The sequence below is a fragment of the Hypomesus transpacificus genome, chromosome 1 (genome assembly GCF_021917145.1).
Source record: "Hypomesus transpacificus isolate Combined female chromosome 1, fHypTra1, whole genome shotgun sequence".
Lineage (NCBI taxonomy): Eukaryota > Metazoa > Chordata > Actinopteri > Osmeriformes > Osmeridae > Hypomesus > Hypomesus transpacificus.
This window is the reverse complement of record NC_061060.1, coordinates 6707408-6725057: the sequence shown is the minus strand read 5'-3', so window position 1 is coordinate 6725057 and position 17650 is coordinate 6707408. Positions and strand designations below refer to the sequence as shown.

The 17650-nt window shown below is 44.8% G+C and overlaps 2 protein-coding genes across 4 annotated transcripts; one reads left to right on the top strand and one right to left on the bottom strand.

Annotated features, from left to right (window-relative positions):
• Positions 1 to 617: 617 nt before the first annotated feature.
• On the bottom strand, positions 618 to 2778 carry fgf20b (fibroblast growth factor 20b). The gene is made up of 3 exons (XM_047020229.1): positions 1954 to 2778; positions 1446 to 1549; positions 618 to 1198 (listed from the first exon to the last, which is right to left on the bottom strand). The coding sequence occupies exons 1-3, from the start codon at positions 2228 to 2230 to the stop codon at positions 953 to 955; spliced, it is 627 nt and encodes a 208-aa protein (XP_046876185.1). The 5' UTR covers positions 2231 to 2778; the 3' UTR covers positions 618 to 952.
• A 404-nt stretch (positions 2779 to 3182) lies between these two features.
• Positions 3183 to 16923, top strand: micu3b (mitochondrial calcium uptake family, member 3b). 3 transcript variants are annotated; one of them, XM_047025121.1, is made up of 15 exons: positions 3183 to 3476; positions 4785 to 4932; positions 6634 to 6665; positions 6854 to 6932; positions 8735 to 8782; positions 8902 to 8984; positions 9081 to 9152; positions 10056 to 10097; positions 12138 to 12233; positions 12691 to 12782; positions 13020 to 13191; positions 14659 to 14767; positions 14900 to 15057; positions 15972 to 16040; positions 16701 to 16923. In XM_047025121.1, exons 1-14 carry the CDS (start codon positions 3228 to 3230, stop codon positions 16038 to 16040), a joined length of 1449 nt encoding a protein of 482 aa, XP_046881077.1. In that variant the 5' UTR covers positions 3183 to 3227; the 3' UTR covers positions 16701 to 16923. The 3 variants fall into 3 exon arrangements, with proteins under 3 accessions (XP_046881077.1, XP_046881085.1, XP_046881096.1); XM_047025129.1 differs by lacking the exon at positions 10056 to 10097 and having other exon boundaries at positions 3212 to 3476; XM_047025140.1 differs by lacking the exon at positions 12138 to 12233 and having other exon boundaries at positions 3212 to 3476.
• Positions 16924 to 17650: the final 727 nt, after the last annotated feature.

The window sequence follows — 17650 nt, the reverse complement described above, 5'->3', positions numbered from 1 at the left end:
AGTACATTTCTGTAACAAAAAGACAAAGCCAATTCGCTGACTACAACAAAAAATTTAATGTCCACTGCTTTACTTTCTGTTCACTTTTTCAAGTGGTAGAAATGTCCCTCTAGGTCACTTAGAACAATATGAAAATAAGATTTTCAGTGTTTTCAACATTATGTACTATGAATTTCATGTTTGTATACTGCATATATTTAACTGCAAAAATATATTCTGAAATAAATAAATATATATATAACATAAATATATGAATTTAGAAATGAATAAATAAAACATTAACACCTTAGACATCTTCTGCTTTCTGTATGAGTCTAAGGTAAAACTAAATAAAAAGCAGTTGAATTCCTTCAAAGTCCTTCTGAATAAACTTGGGCTCACCAACACATAGCTAGTACTCAAATGAAAACACCACTTTCGTTAATAGTATAGAATCCTGTGGACTCTCAACTGGCTCTTCTGTCCAACAGACACTTCCAGAAGTTACCTCCCCCCGACCCCCCCCCCCCCCCCCCCCCCCCAGTCAGACACCGAGGAGAAGCTGCCTGACCGCTGAGAGGCTCACCCGCGGCCTCATCACCATCCCATTCTCTCTGATCCTCTTCCTCTTCTTCTTCTCCTATTCCACACGGCTTCTCTCGGGGGTCATTTGGCCCCTGGAACAAACGGCCTCCTCATGGCCGACTTGCAGGTTGACAATGTCAGACATTCTAGACTGTCTTCCTGGCCGCTGAGAGCTCGTCTGTGCATTCCGAGGGGAGGCCCTGCACGGTGCCTTTATCTCCCCAGCATCGCCAGGGTTGCCCACCTCACTGGCTATGCTGCTGGGGGCTTTTCCACTGTCCAACAGCCAGCTAGCCAGGCAGGCAGGCAGGCCACATCCCTGGTTCCCTGTAAGGGGCTGCTACAGCTCCAGCAGCTATTACTGACCTGGGACCGGAGCCGCCCGGTCTCAGCTGTGGCCCAGGATCTCTCGGTACAACTCTGGCACCCGCTCTGGGTCAACCGGCCGGGGGAGGAAGTGAGTGAACTTCTGGTGCCTCCGGGACTTTGTCCCGTCCCGGGATGTGCCGTCCTTGTTCAGAGCTACAAAGTAGCGGGTCCCTTTCTCTCCATGCTTGTAGAGGTTGGAAGAGTAGGTGTTGTACCAGTTTTCCTCAAACTGCTCCCTGAAGACACACTCGGCCGTCAGATTTTCCTGTGGTGAGTCAAGAGATGCAATGTGATCCCATGCAGACGTAACAAAATGATGGGAAGATAAGGGTGTAGATGGAATTTTGTTTTTTTACTGTTAAAAATGTTACATCCAAACACAAAGTGAATTCCATGTCACAGTATGAGTCTTGGAAAATACATGCCACCTACTGGCAATTACTGTGGATTATTATATACAACCCCCTGATGTGATGAAATAGATAAATATAGCACATAAGAGTAATACTTACAGAGCCATACAACTCTCCCTTGTCATTCATCCCCAGATACAAGCCACTGTCCACCCCTCGTATGCTTATCAATCCAACTGCAAGGCTTATGAATTCCAAAATACCTGGGGAAGAATAAAACAGTTGTTCTAGGTATTCTCAACATTCTCTACACTAAGCCCCCTATAAGAAATTGTGAGCCAGCAGGTTTAGCAGCCTATAGTTGCATTCTTCTTACAGGACTTTCAAAGATTTAGGCTACGGTATCTTTAATTTAGAAGGTCATATTTCCATTTAGGGATCCACATTTGTTGCAGGATGCAAAATTATAGTTTCAGTAACAGTTACATGAATCATGTTAATACTGTACAACTAATAATCATCCAATTAATACTAATATAATTAATAGCCTTTCAAATGTATGCAACCAAAACATTTAGCTACTACAGGCAACAATAATGTTAACAAATGTCAAATTATTTGTAATAATTTTTATTATTACAAGATTGTAATAAAGCTGCTTTTTTACCAAACCGGCTGTGGTCCTTTCTGGTTCCTTGCACAGTGCCATCCGGAAGTATTTCAAGATGAAATCCAGTTCTGCAATACAACTGTCTTCTCCGCAGGATCCCTTTGAGGTGAGTCAAATCCGCCGTCGTACTTCTCGACAGCCTCTCCCCAGGTATGAGGTGTTCTCCCAGCAGCGTGGGACCCTCCCCAAGACCTGTCAGCAGAAATGGGGACCCGATGTGCCCAACACCATCTATTCCGTGCAAGAAGCTTCCAACTTCACCCAGGGCTGCCATCGCATGCACCTCCCGGCGCGTCAGTGCCAGAGCGGGTAAAGTTCAGTGGAGAGGTCCGATGGGAGCGTTCTTGCGTAGAAGCCTACCTGGTTGCCACTGTCGCCTATTGCATGTTTACATTCACATCCGTTACTTAGCACATTCCCTCCGAGATTTACGCATCTGGGTTGTCTCCCTTGACATGGACACCTTGCGGATCTCTCAACAAATATTTTAAGAATCCCAATTATTTTGTATTTATAACCCTACCGCTGACGTCTTCATCGGATGAGGAAGGTTACGGTGGTCAGATACTGATAGTTCCCACGGCCGTTAGAGAAAAGTTGAAGGCCTCTGAAGTCTAAATTACAAATCAGAATTTTTTACAGCTAGTGCTGGAAATACATCAGTCCCAAACGTCCAGTCAAAGGATGAGGGTGTACTAACCTCAGCTGTTCAGGTGAGGAGCTGCTGAAGTTTATGTTCAGAGTGGCTCGAGTGGTGAGGCAGGTGCAAAACGACTGCGAGCACTGTTAGTGGGCGGGGCTGTCAGTTCAGACGTGCCTTGGCAAAGAGAGAAAGAGAGAGGGAGAGACAGAGAGATAGAGAGAGAGAGAGAGAGAGAGAGATAGAGAGAGACAGAGAGAGAGTTTGGGGGGGTGTCTGATTGATTGGAAAGCTTATGAGTAGGAAAATTATAACATAGCCTATTGCATGGTGTAAACAGCAATAGCATAAATATGCCCAAGATTTGGCGATTATTCGTTGAAAAAAACTCTTCTACATGTCCACCCATGATCTTGCACTCATTTCAGTAGGCTATAGATCAAACTTGTTTTTGTATTTGCTTTTTTAAGCTATCAATAACTTCCAATTATCAAAACAACTTGAACGAGCAGTGTCCTTTCTCGGAAACGTAAATATTCAGGTGAACCGGGGTGAAGCAACAACAGCTCTCGCGATGAGAGAGAGAGGGCAGCCTTCAGCAGTCTCTCATGACACTTCAATAAATGCAACTATGGCTGCCCTTCGTAGACTTATTTCCACGTTTACCAATTTCACATACACACCAGGCAGGTTTGCTGGAGCGAAACAACAATTTCAGACAACAAAAACGTTGAAACTTATTACAACTGGAGTGTGCCTTGCAACCGGTGCTGGAATAGCACATTATTGCAATGCAATCCATAACATGCGCATAGCACTGGCGAGTGATATCGGTGGACGGTGGCTTCTCTCTCTACCATCAGTATCTGCGAAAGATAAGGTACGGTATACGTTAACTCCTACCTTGGTAATAGCATGAGCACGCTTGTTACGTAAAGTACCCCCATACGGTAGATAATCATAAACCATAGGCAACTACAAATACGATTTAAAGCATTTCCAGTGCACGAGCCTTTATCAGAAGCCATGCCATTTCAAACGCGCTATTCATGTTATATTCACATAGGGATAGTAAAACACAAGTGAATAATGTCTGAATTATGACAATGGCAGTGTTGTGGATTAACATAAACAGAGATGTCCCAAACGCAGATGCCGTCTCATTCTTAAAGCGTCGCTCTCCACAACACAGGGTGCTGAAATAGGCAATAAACTATCAGCTTCGTAAATTTTGTGTCACGTGATGTGTAAAATGAACAATATAAAACGGCCCCATTTAAATTTCCCCTTTATGTAAAAAAAAAACTTTCCCTCAATGTTACTGCTTGTGTTTAAGAGCTAACAAGCATTGGATAAAAATGACTGCATAGTGACAAATAGCTTTATTATAATGTGAAATCAAGTCAAACCTGTATATCCTTTAAATTGTTGCCACTTCTGTTTTAAATTCTCAATTGCAAACAGCCAGTTTCTGAGACCAGGAAATCGTGTAAATGGTAATTGGTTTACAAGCCTGTCCAGTAACACTATGTTCCCTATTTGTCACCACGTAACAATTCAGAATCTGGGGCAGTGGAAGTTGGTGCGGTGGAGTGGGGGTTAGGAAGGGGGGTGGGAATGGTGGTGGCATGTAACCTTGACTGGTGGTTTTAGCATCAGGAATCCAGGGAGGGACCAAGTGTAACTGGACACGTGGGACTTGGCAAAGGGGCTGACATTTGATGGCATGAGTGTGTGTGTGTCTGGTGGGGGGAGTTACAGGGGGGTTAATGGGTAAGGAGGGGATGGAAGGGGGGGGGGGGCTGGGACTGGCGTGATGCTAGGGGGAGGCTTACATTCCCTGGGTGTTTGCTGTGTGCCCAATGGGGCTGGCACCCCTCCACCAGGGAGAGAGATCCTCTCTGTCCTCACCAGACTACAGATAGACCTGGGCTTGTAGGGACATTATCTGGTGCTGTGCGATTAATCTCTGGCTTTGCATAGCTCCTGGCCCATCCATGGATATCTTTGTTTGTCTTTGTCTATCTGTGGACTTTCATGATTGTTTGGCCCAATGACAACCGTATGTCAACAAAGTAAACAAACATTGTTTGTCAAACTGTTTCATTATTGTGTTCATCCATGTTTTCTGTATATTTGTTTATGCTTGTGTGTGTGTTTGTCTTTGTGTGTTTGCTTGTTTCTCTAGGCCAAGACGTATGACCTGGATGACGGGGATGTGTACATGTCCTCCCATGAGAACAGGTTCCGGATGTTCTGCTCTGTGGAGTACGAGGGTCAGCTCTTCATGACCCCTCTGAACTTCATAGAGTCCGTCACCATGAGCGAACCCAAGAGTGAGTAACGACGGCCAAACCCTCTCCACCTCCCCCACCCTGGGGATCCATTCATTCTGAATGAGATTATGGTCGAGTTCAACTGGGTTCATTCCCCTGCCATAGAGATTGAGATTATATTTATAGCTCTGTGGTCAAATGTTCATATTATTGTTTAATGCCTTGGAGTGGACATGAAGTAGCTTGTGATAGGTTAGAAGGTGAGCAGTCACAGTACCTGCATAGAGACATACATCCTGACCAGCAGGAAGTATTTTAGGGCTCATTTTTACTGCACCGTACTCAGAAAGATGGGCAGGCAAGAAACAGGTGTTTCACAGTGGATATCTCTAGGAGGTTATTTGAATTGGCTTATGTTGTAAATAGAGGATGGAAAGGAGTAATGAGGTGAAACTGTCAAATGTTCATGGTCCCTTTGGCATGTAATTATAGACACATATCATGAATATATCATGGGTAGCACAATATACATGGCCTTATCCATCTCCCTTTGCTCTTCCTAAAGGCAAGTGTGTTACGAGAGGTATCATTTTGAATGGTTTTATTCCATGGCTGTAAAAAAATTGCTTTGTTTTCGATGCCCCTTGGGATGTTTAAAATGTATGGACTTTTTCCATTCTACTCTCATACACATCCCTTACATTCTATCGTGGATTCACTGTGGAACAGATGTTTTCATATGGCCAAATAGCCACGTGTTGTGTCACCATTACATTTTCCAAACCAAGTAGCTCCTTTTTTCAGCAAAGGAACAAAGGCCAAGATCCATGGCCTTTTACCAGAATGGTTACCAAGAGAAAAGGGGGAGCATGTGAAGTACTTGGAAAGAATTCCCTGTATACTTTCAGCTGTATTGGTTTTAATCTGGCCTATGTAAATAGAATGTTCTTTGCTAGTGATTATAATGATTTTGGTTTGAGTAGGATCCTGCCACAGCAAATACGCACAGACAGTCTTGAAGTGTTCTTCGACTGGGGCTTAATGGCCGTCGGTCTGTGGGGAAAGGCACCAGCACACTGCTGATCCCCATTGTTGAGGAAAGGTGGATGTCGAATAAAAGTGCTCCAAGCCTCCGTGGATGTAAAGTCCAGACATAGCTCTGCTCCCTGTAGCTCTCAGGGTGCCTTCAGTGTTCTCAGTCAGAAGAGGAAAACCCCTGCTAGTCCTTTAACCTGTACTTTAACCAAACCATCAAACATCACACTGTGTGAAGCTCAAGGGGTTGAGAAGGGCCCTTATCTTTATTTGTCTGTCCAGACACCTGTCATTACTAGAGAGTTGACATATTGGGTCATTATAATCTCACTGGGTAGACAAGGCCTTAAAATGTGTCAGTAGAAGGTTCTAGGCAGGTTTATCATGAGAGGGCACTGAATCACACAGCCAGGTGATTTTATGAGGCCCTTGCCTTATCTTACGACCAGGAACATCTTTATAGACTATTGGAATGTCCTTCCACAGATATAACACTTATTATATACTTAAGTCCTGTTGAGTCAAGCTCCCCAAAACTATCCTATTTTTGCTTTTGTTTTGTGTTTCTATTATATTCATCTAACTTCATATGACATCTGGTGTTGTGATCTGGAGACTGAAGGCCTGGCTGCATCATGCACCATCATTCCTTGTTTTCATATTTTAAGATGTGATCAGAATCAACTATTGGCTAAATACATTCTGTAAATGTTTTTGTTTTTGTAGAAAGGAGGATTTGGAAATCTCTCTCAAAACAGGTGAGATGTTTTGTGCTTTTAGCACTGCATGCATAGAACAAGCATTTCTCCTTATCATAATAACACTTAACAAACATCCTTTTTAGATGCACATGAGAATGTTAGTCAGGATGTCATCTATTTTATTCATATTGTATTCAAGTTTTTTCTGTGATTCACAAAAATATATCTTTCCTCTACGCTGTCAGGATCTGGAGAACATTCTGGAGAATACTCCACCTGTTTCTAAAGGGACCTCTAACTTGTTCAGAAACATGCGTGAACGAGGTGAGACTTCCACCCTTGAATACTTTGTCTACTGACACAGAAGTTGGGGCTCAAACAGAGTTCAGACAGAGTTGGTTGATTCACAATAAGGATCATTGCAATAATGCTATTTCCAAACACCAAGTAGAGCTGGACCAGAGTGCAGTCCATGCAGTAAATGCTATCTTATCTCTTCATCAATCTAGTGATATTGTGAATTTGGTCTCGGGTAACCTTAGATACCAGAAAATGTGCTGTAAAGACCATAAAGTAACCCATCTCCTAACAGGTCTACAAGAAACTATAAGGTAGATGTTTTTCGGAAACTACAAAACCGAAAACCATTCCCTATACTTCCTTCTCCTTCCATCTCATTCCCTCACCTTCCTTCTCTTTCCTTCTCCACCCCTGTCGACTGCACTGTGTTCAGGCACTCTGCCTGTGTTCCTGCTCTCCTCTCTCTCCTCTCCTGTTGCTTTAGCTAAGTGCCAATGTTGGGATTTGGGGCTTTTAATCCTGCCGTTAAAAGTTGCGGCTTTGCTTGAAAAAAGAGCCTGGATTGATCTGTGAACAAAGCCCCGCTTTAGAGAATGAGCGAGCTGTTTGAACCTCGGCTCTGTCGGGGCTTGTCCCGCCGGCCACCCCCTGATCACCATGGACATTATGAATCCTAAGAATGGGCTTGAATTACATCTCCGGGACTGCCACTCCATATGAAGTGTTCCTGTGGAATTTGTTGTATTGTCTGACAACATCTACTTGAGCTGAGAGACTGGGGCTGGGATGGGGTGGTGGTGGGTGGTGGCGGGGGGGGGGGGGGGGGGGCTGAGGTGAGTGTGTCTGTATGGGGGGCTCTTTCTTTCAGGGGGAAGGTGTGTGGGACTGAGTGAAACACAGCTGGATTCTTAAAGTTGTTTTTTTTCTTTCCCTCCAACCCATTTGAGCAACAAAAAAAGTTAAACCTCTTTGAAGCTGGAGAGCTGTAGTCATTTTCAGGTCAGGCGTTTTCAACAAACAGGTTCTCCATCTCCTATCTGATGAATCACGTCAGAGAGAGGAGATGCTCTGAGGACACAGTGTTTGGGATAGACATAATCTCCAAATCAGATCAATGAAATCTATATTATCAGTGCTCTGTTACCATTGTCCAGGAGTGTTTGTCCTTCTCAGACGCATCCTTTATTCATGAGAACTTCCCTGCAGCAGACACCATACCTGAATCCTTTTCCCATAACAGCAGGAGCAGTCACCCAGAACTATCTACTCAAGTCTCTATCTTCCCCCTCAAACAAAAGCTTGGGAATGCTTTCAGAGGCAGGGAGACTCCCCTCCTCGACCCGCCGAGATGGGCCCTGACGGTCTCTCTTCCTCTCTCTCAGTGTCACACACAACAAAGAGAGATGTAGGACACAAAGACGAACACAAACCTGAATCAGGCATCCTCAATCAGTGACAGATCGCTCGAGAATGTTTTACACCTTGTTATCCAAACAACGAGACGCTCTGAAGCCACAGGGTTTACATTTGTTTGGGTTTGTGTCCAGATAGGTCACCTCTGTTGTAAAGCCTCTGTTTGTGTGAGGGGAACACCAACCATGAATTAAGAGGCACCTTTTAAGATGTTATCAATATGAAAGAGAAGATTACCCTGTTGTCTGAAGGCGTGCACTGTTTTCGAGGGTGTCTTTTTCATCGTCAGGGCATGACTTTGAACATCTGTAAACAATTCAGGATCGCCGTGTAGGTTCCTGGCTTTTGAAGTTTTCACTTAATGAACTTTATAGAGTTCCTCAGTCAATGTCATATTTTGTATTACTTTTCAGGCATCATATGTTATACTGAGTACCTTTTCCTGCTTTGCATTTTGACAAGTAAGTATTTTTGTTTTTCTGTACACTCTTGTGTATCATGCACATCTAAACTTCAACCTCCTGCTGAGCTCTATCTATGAATCTGTACCTATCTATCTCCATGTTGTTTTCTTTAACAGAGCCCCATGCAGGCTTCAAAATTGCCTTCAACATGTTTGATGCAGATGGGAATCAAATGGTGGACAAACGGGAGTTCTTGGTGGTATAAGCCTCTATTTGCTGTAATTCTTCAGTGTCGTAAGATAAAGCCCCTCGATAGGTAGTCTCTCTCCAACCGTTGTCTTTTCTGTCCATCTAGCTGAAAGAAATCTTCCGTAAGAAAAAGGACAAGAAAGAAGAGAAAGACGAATCTCACCTGCCTGATACACTGGTAAGATCTGCTCTGACAGAGACACTGGTAAGATCTGCTCTGACGGAGACAATAGCCTTACCAGGCATCAATTCCTCTTACTCCCCGGTATGTCCAAAATTTGGGCAGGAAATGTGAGGGATGGTAAACTCCTAGTGAACGTGCGAGTGTGTATACATGTGGTGGATGTATGTATGCCGTGTATGTGCATATGCGTCTGTGTGTGGGTGTATGCGTGTCCATGTGTGTGTCTGCTGTGTGGTGGATGTGGTAGGCACAGAGGAAAACGTGCCCCGAGGCTTTCATCTGTTGCACGGCCGTGTGCTGTATGCAGGTGGACGTAAACAGGAGGGTTTGAGTGATAAGAGAAGTCCTCTGACATCTTATCACCACCAGCACAATCCCACTGACTCACTGAACCAGTGCCTGGACTGGGCATCTCTGCACAGCCTTTCATCAAACCACTTGTAACTTTCAGATTCTGAACTATACTGAACTATAGCTGTTAGATGACTATTTGATGTGTTGCGTTTAGGAGAGCACATTACAGTAAATGGATATGAACACTGTCCTCAGCATGTTATAACATGGCTCTCTCTCTCTCTCTCTGTCTGTCTCTCTCTCTCTCTCTCTCTCTCTCTCTCTCTCTCTCTCTCTTCTCTCTCTCTCTCTCTCTCTCTCTCTCTCTCTCTCTCTCTCTCTCTCTCTCTCTCTCTCTCTCTCTGTCTGTCTGTCTCTCTCTCTCTTTCTCTCTCTCTCTCTTTCTCTCTCTCTCTCTCTCTCTCTCTCTCTCTCTCTCTCTCTCTCTCTCTCTCTCTCTCTCTCTCTCTCTCTCTCTCTCTCTCTCTCTCTCTCTCTCTCTCTCTCTCTCTCTCTGCCTGCTCTCTTGCCTGCCCGACCCACATTTTTTTTTCCGCATTTTAGAGCCTGCGACTGTATGGGCACCGGGAGCCCCATGCACAGACAGTATGTATTTCTGAGTCTAATGTGCTTTGTTGCCCGCCCTCCACCATTTGCTACTGCATGAGGCCATGGGAAGGACGTGACTGGAGCTGGGCCTGGTTACCTCAGCCAGCTCCTGAGTAATGTGTGAGATGGGCAGACCGTCACGCGCGTCAGGAGGAAGGACAATGTAGCCCTAATGGACCTTCTAGTCAAACACTGTCTGACACATTCTAGTGTGTGTGTTTGTGTGTGTGTGTGTGTGTGTGTATGTCTGTGCATGTGTACCTGCATACGTATCTAAGCATGTGTGTGCATGTGTCAGTGTGTTTTTGTGCGTGTACGCATATATGTGTGTGTGTGCGCGTGTGTGTGTGTGCATGTGTGAACCAGACCGCTCCTGCAGGGCAGATGATTTATGTTCTGGTCTGTTGTCAGGGGAGCTGGCTGAGCTACGAGCGTGGAGATCCCACTTCAAAAGACGTTTACCCGGAGACTGACAGTGTGCCCCTGGACCCCCATGTTTTATTTTTACAGTTTCTTGAAAAGTGGTATTTGGGCTCAGGTTACCTTTTGTTGAGGGCTTGACCATGCAGCTCGCCATGCCACTCACCCAGAGGCAGCCCTGCCAGAGCAGGGGTCTGAACCAGCCCCACACAGCAGCATCTGCACGGCTCACAGAAAGACAAACTGTGTTTGAACACCTTTAGGTGTGTCCTTTTCTTTGTTTTGATTGGTTCTGCATTACGTCAGGTATCCTTCCAGGGAAGGGAGAACAAGAATCAAAAATCAAACCTTTTCAGACTCACATGACAGGTGTGGAGGGTCCTGCGGTCGGGCTTTCCCCCAGTATCCTAATTACAAGTGTATCTGCCTCTTTTCATGGACGAGGTGGGGAAGGAGCGGCACATTGAAGAGTGGCTCATCAATGGCTGTGGGACCGAGTGAGGGCTGCTCAAGCACAGGGGCAGAGCACTGTTGGAACAGCTGTCTCTCACCTCCCTCACACGGAATGGAAGATCAAATGAATTGCATAAACAAATATTTTGAAATGAAGCCAGACACACTTGGGAACTTGTTTGGGGGGCGTGGTGGTGTTTGTATGTGAGAGTGTGCTTGTGTGTGTGTTCTTGTGTGTGTGCTTGTGTGTGTGTGTGTGTGTCAGGCGGTGTTCAGACTTGAGAGTCATGGAACAGCGGCCAAAATGATGTGTTGATCGAAAGAAACATAGGTATCCACAGACTGTTTTCCTTCACAGTCAGTTACTGCCACAGAACCGGAGCATATCTACCTTTTTTTTTTAAGGGACTGTAGGAATATTCTTTTTAATAGACCATCTATAGCATGAATATAAATGATTTAAATTGCCCTTGATGATCATACAAAAGGGGAAAGGCTTCACATTTGATAAAAAATGTTACTTTTAGGAGATGGGGGTATGGTTGGGTCAGGGTGGAGCACACGAACAATGAACAAAGAGAGACATCATTCCAAATATTTTTTTATTTTTTATTTAATCAGAATCTGATCCCATTTCACAAGCGTGGATGAAAGGCGCACCATAGCAGCCTGCATTTAGCTGGCAGCTAGATAGCCAAGGTTGAGGTACTGGGTGGATTCAGTTACACAGTTAACCTGGCATGAATCACCCTTCAGCTCTTCACGCCTAGTGTGTGTCGGACACATGCAGCTGTCTGGGCCTGGATTCCACGCCAGGATGCTAAAGCACAGAGCGGACTCCCCTTTATTGATGACGGCCTCTTTCATCGCCCCCCCCCCCCCCCCCCCCCCCCCCCCCCCCAGATAAGAGGTTGTCGAAGTGAGGAGGACGTCCCAGAGTTACACCTGAATGTCTGTCTGTCTGTCCCTCTCATCCACAGTATCATACTCAGCTGTCTGTGTTTCTGCCCGTCTGTCTGTCCCTCTGCCTGTCTGCACCTCTGCATGTCTGTCTGACTGTCAGTCCTGCAAACTGTCTGTGTGTTCCTCTGCCTGTCTGTTCCTCTGTCTAACTGGCTGGGTGGACGTGTTGTTCTAATGGCTGTGCTTCCACCGCCGCTACAGGTGCTTAGACAGGAGCCCTTGGAGTTAGAGCCCAGGGGCATGTGGGATGTTCTGAGACGAGGGGCGAGCCAAGTTCTCTTCTCTGATCTGGCAGAGGTACCAATATCGTCTCAGCTCTTGTTTATTCATTACTACCATGTTAACAGGTGGGGAAAGGTGGAGGCCTTAAGGTGTAAATCTGGAACTGTGGAGATATGGACATTTTATGGACAATCCTTATATCATAGTGTAGGTAGTCTGTTGTTCATAATAGAAAGACTGGTGGACAGATTAACCCTAAACATGGATGACAGGAAGAGAGATGACCCTTTAACATTTGTGAAGTTATTTTTTGACAAAACGTGCTGGTAATACAGAACACAGAATAATCATGTGATAGCTCTCTGAGTAACTAGGTAAACAGTTTGTGAGTTTTCTTTGTAACGTCTTTTTGCATGGTTTGACATGCATGTGGGTTTGTGTGTGTGCTAACTAAACACTATGAATCAGTGTGGCATGGATGAAGGATAATGAAGTCCAGTGACAGACTTCTCTTTTTTGTTTGCCTTCACAGAACATTGTTGAAGATATGATTGACACAACACTGTTGGTGCATTTCTTTGGGAAGAAAGGAAAGGCAGAGTTAAATTTTGACGATTTTTACAGGCAAGTAATGAGTCAACGTTTGATATATCAAAGAGGCCCATGTACCATTAAATATTGCATTTTCAATGATTTCAATCATGTAATTGAGATTAATGACACACTCATCCTCACGGTAGCAGCTTCAGTCACTTTGTCAAGAGTCCCCAGTATGTGTGATTGTGTGTGATCGAGTCGCTGGTGGCGTATCCTGTCAGCAGAGCCTGTTCTCCTCTCTCAACCCCCCCACCCCCCCTTCAGTTTCATGGACAACCTGCAGACGGAGGTGCTTGAGATTGAGTTCCTGTCCTACTCCCGGGGCCTGCCCACCATCAGTGAGGAAGACTTCGCCAGGATCCTGCTCCGCTACACCAACGTGGAAAACATCAGCGCCCACATAGAGAACATGCGTCAGAGCATACCTGACGAAAAGGTTAGCGCCTTATTCTGCTCTCTCTCTCATGCCCCAAAGACCCTCCCCCCCACCACCCCTCCAACTCAGACTGCCTCCACCCCCCACCCCTGTACTTACCCAAACCTCCCCTGCCTCACACACCCCTTCTCACCTCTTTGCCCTCTCCTGACTCACCACTTACTACCAACTCACACCTCTCAACCCCTTGATTTCTTAGACCAAACATTCCATATAGGATACAAGGAAGCTCTGTTATAGGTCTACGTCTTGTTGTTTGGGAGGAACAATGTTTTTTAGAATCCAGATCATACACACAAATCCAGGCTTTCCTCATTCCCTTAAATTGTTATTTGGAATTCATTATGATAAATTATTAATCATTCAAACATTCAATAGCATTCCTATTTTTTTCTGAATGAAGAAACAGAAATGCTGTTAATGTTTATCATAAACTAATAAATATTATATTTACTAGGCATAGTGCCTGAGAACCTACCCACCAAATGGTTGACTTACCATGCAGTCCTAAGAGACTCAGAGCTAGTTGTTGATTGAAATGTGAACACCTTGCGGTTTGTTTTCTCCTTAGCACGCTGACCCGCGCATTAAGAGGTTAGCGTCTTACCTGGCACCTGAGTAGCGTGTTGCTAGATCTCCATTCACAATCAAGTGGCTCCCCTCATTAGCTGAAGACAAATTTTATGGAGCCCAACTTGTTAAAATAGCAAGGCGTCACAGATTACTCACAACTTCATTTGTTAAGGCTCTGGGTGTGAGGAGGCTGTGAGGAGGAGGGGGACAGGAGGCCCTGGAGCCATGGAAAACAAGCTAGTAGCAGTGGGATGGTTGAGTGGAGATCAATAGGCCTCAGCGTTTGAGTCGTCAGCCAGCCCTGAGATGTTTTGGGATTCATCCTTTTTGTTTTTGTTTATGTAAGTATCGGGTTAATCTGCTTTAGAAAAGTCTGCAAAATGCCCCCCCCCCCCCCTTATCTCAACGCTGACAGCTCAACGTGTCCGTACTGGGGAGGGGGTGCAGGGGCTGGGGTGTATAATCTGTGTGTTATAAGTTATTTTCTGCCCTCGGAGCTGTTATCTTTCTGATGTCTTCAAGGTCCCGCGGACACTAAAGGCTTGCCCCTGGTTTAAGTGAGGTAGATTATGTGTCGTGTGAAGTGCAGCAGCATTATCTGTCCTCCCCCTACACCCCCCCCCCCCCCTACACCCTCCCCCACCAGCACCACCACCCCTCCCCTTCTGTGTCGGTGTTGGGACATCTAGTCGTCTTGCTTTATGTGTCATTCCTCTAGGACTTCTCACACTCTTTTAGCACCTTTGTTACTTCACAGATAGAACACAGATATCCCTTTAGCTTGCAAATAATGACTGTGTCACTAGCATCTAGCATTTGTTATTTTTGTCCTGTTTTGATCCAGTTTATGATTTGAAACAGAAACCTTAACCGTCACATTGTTTCCTGCTACAGGGTATCACATTTGAGGAGTTCCGATGCTTCTTCCAGTTCCTCAACAACCTTGAGGATTTTGCCATCGCCATGCAGATGTACAACTTTGCGAATCGCTCCATTGGCCAAGGTTGGTGCTAAGTTCACAACTTAACATCACACCCTCACTCCCTCCATTTGTAGCACATATTCAGTCATTTGACATCAATATTGAACTCTAATCAATCACATCTTATTGATTTGTTGTCCTGGGGCTACTCAGATGAGTTTACGCGTGCAGTCTACGTAGCCACTGGCCTCAAGTTGACTCGCCATCTGGTCAACACAGTCTTCAAGATCTTTGATGAGGACCACGACGACAAGCTGAGTTACAAGGAGTTCATCGGTGTCATGAAGGACCGTCTGCACCGCAGCCAGAGGGTACGTGAGCTTCCTTCATCAGGGTTGTGTCAGTGCCGTTCAGCTCTAATTGTATGCCACCAAAGGTGGCACCCCAGTCCCCCACTAACCCAGTACACTCTAATCAACTCTACACTGAGTGCAGTCGAGTGCCCCCTGCCCCCACACTTAAGCCCCTTACCGCCACTCCAAACCAGCTCCCCATCCCACCACATCTCCCCACCATGTAGCCCACTTACCCAGCCCACCTACTCACCTCCCTGGCCTCCCCCTGGCCTCCCCCTGGCCTCCGCCTGGCCTCCCCCTGGCCTCTCCTTGGAGTCTGAAGACCTCTGGTACTGCGGAGGTGGAGTCAGCCCTGTGTGTGAGGCCTCCACAGTAGCACCCTCTGTTTTGAGCAGAAAGGCCCAGTGTTATCTGTCTATCTGTCACCTACATTCTTAATGTGTAATCTCCCAAGGCAACTGACTGTGGTGGGGCAGGGGCTGAGGGGAGCTGTCAGGAGAAGGACACTGACTCATGAAGGAACCATGTGAAATTGATCAAATGACAACAGTGACATCAAAAAATTTGAAGATTCTATAAATATGATACTTGGGTCATTCTTTCTGCCTATGAGTTGTGATATTTTTGGACACCCTTGTGTGTTTGACAGTGCTTGGTTGTAACTAATGTATACAAATGTTGTTTTCATATGTTGTTTTACAGTGCTTACATGGATACCTTTACTGTGCTTAAGTTGAGACCGTTGTCTTGATTTCTCTAACAAGTGCTTTGCGGTTCACATTGGAGGAAGGAGTTGAATTTGTATGTTTTGCTGCCATCTTGTGGTTAATGTCTCTATCGCTTTCTGTCTGTCATTCTCTATGTCTCTCTCCCTTCTTCTAATCTCTCCATGACACACAAACACATACACACACACACACACATTGCAGGGATTTAAAGTGGACGAGAAGTTCATGTCGTTCAAGTCCTGCCTGAAGAAGCAGCTCTCTGCGAAATAGGTATAGTACATACAGTGGATGCCGTGCATAGATGCCATAATTATGAAAAAAAAAAAATCTCTGTTTGAACTGGTTTTGTTCTGCAGCAGCATCAAGATGATTAAGATGTTTCTTGAGGCCCACACTGTCCTGACCAGCAAGCTAGAGTTACACTGTAATATTAACACCCGATCAACTGCTACCAGACACCAGCTTAACTCAGCATGCAGGAGCAGAGAGCAGTGTAGTGTAAGCCCTGATAAATGTTTCAAAGGAAGTGCACCATCAAACAAGGGCCCAATAGTCTTCCTTGATGAAACACAAGCTCGGGTATGTTTGTCATAGAATCTACATACATACTTAGCGCACAATGTTGAAAGATCATGAACAGAACATTGTTTCCTTTTTCTTTTCTTTATACTTGAAAAGAACATTGTGTTTTTAAAACTGCAGTTTTAATCTTCAGAATAAGACATAGATTACCTTCTGGTCTAAATAAATAAATAAATATACAGTGGTGCCTTACGTGTGTGTTGTCAAGGGGACCTGATGTTATGCTCAGCAGTTTAGTTTCCCTTGTGGGTCTTACTGTAGTTGTGCAGGTGGTAGGTGGCTGTGTCATGCTACTGTGTATCTACCATTGTACTTCCTGATAAATACTTCTATTGATGATGTCACCAGGTGAAGATGCACAACCCCTTCACTCCCCAACCCCTGGGTACAATCTCTAACCTCAGGGGAAATTCAACTCAACTGGGTTTTCTGCTCAACTTCAAGCAAGGAATGTGTGCAAGAATTTGTTGCTACTTTCTTGAGTTAAAGCTGATATGGGTGCAGTTCTTAGGTACCTAAATAGATATTCTTGTTAGCGTTTAGACTGTTATCAAAGAAACATCAATGCTATACAGTCGGAATGGTTAAAGACAATCTGAGAAATTATGAATTGCACTGATTGTATTTAGGCTTGTTTTTTCGACTAGATTGTTCCTTGTCCCTTTAACTGTCCCTTTAAACAGCGCTGTTCTCTTCAAGCAAATAAGTCACCATAAGTGAATTCTCAGTGTGTTATTTATATATTTATTCATTCATCTGTATATGTATTCATTATACATTTATTCATTTAACACTGGAAGTCTTAATTTCACACAAAATCTGAGTTGTTTGTGACAGGCTCCAGCAACAGCATGTGTATCGCTGCGTGTGGTTCTCTCTGGCTCTAAGCCCGTTAATCTGTCTACAGTGGACACATTGCTAACATAGTTTCTCCCAGCCTGTTTGCAGGCTCTCTGATCCAATCAGTTGATGGCAGGGACAGCATCTCTCCCTCGCAGCACCACAGTGCTTTCAGACAACCACATTTCCCCCAAGACCTCAGTTAGCAGCTCCTTTTGACTACAAAGTCACGTTTCAGAGATAGCATGGTACAATTGTGATCCGCTTACAATTACATCAGCAATATGTGTTTGACTGTGCATGTTTGCCTGTCCACCATTAGGTAACAAATTGTTTTAAAGTATTTATGTAGCCTTCTTTGCTATTTTATTTTTTTAGTTTGTAGTTTTTTTCTCTCTCTGTTTTAACTACCGTAGTGGCAGCTAACTATTTCAATACTTTGATACAAAAGACATGTC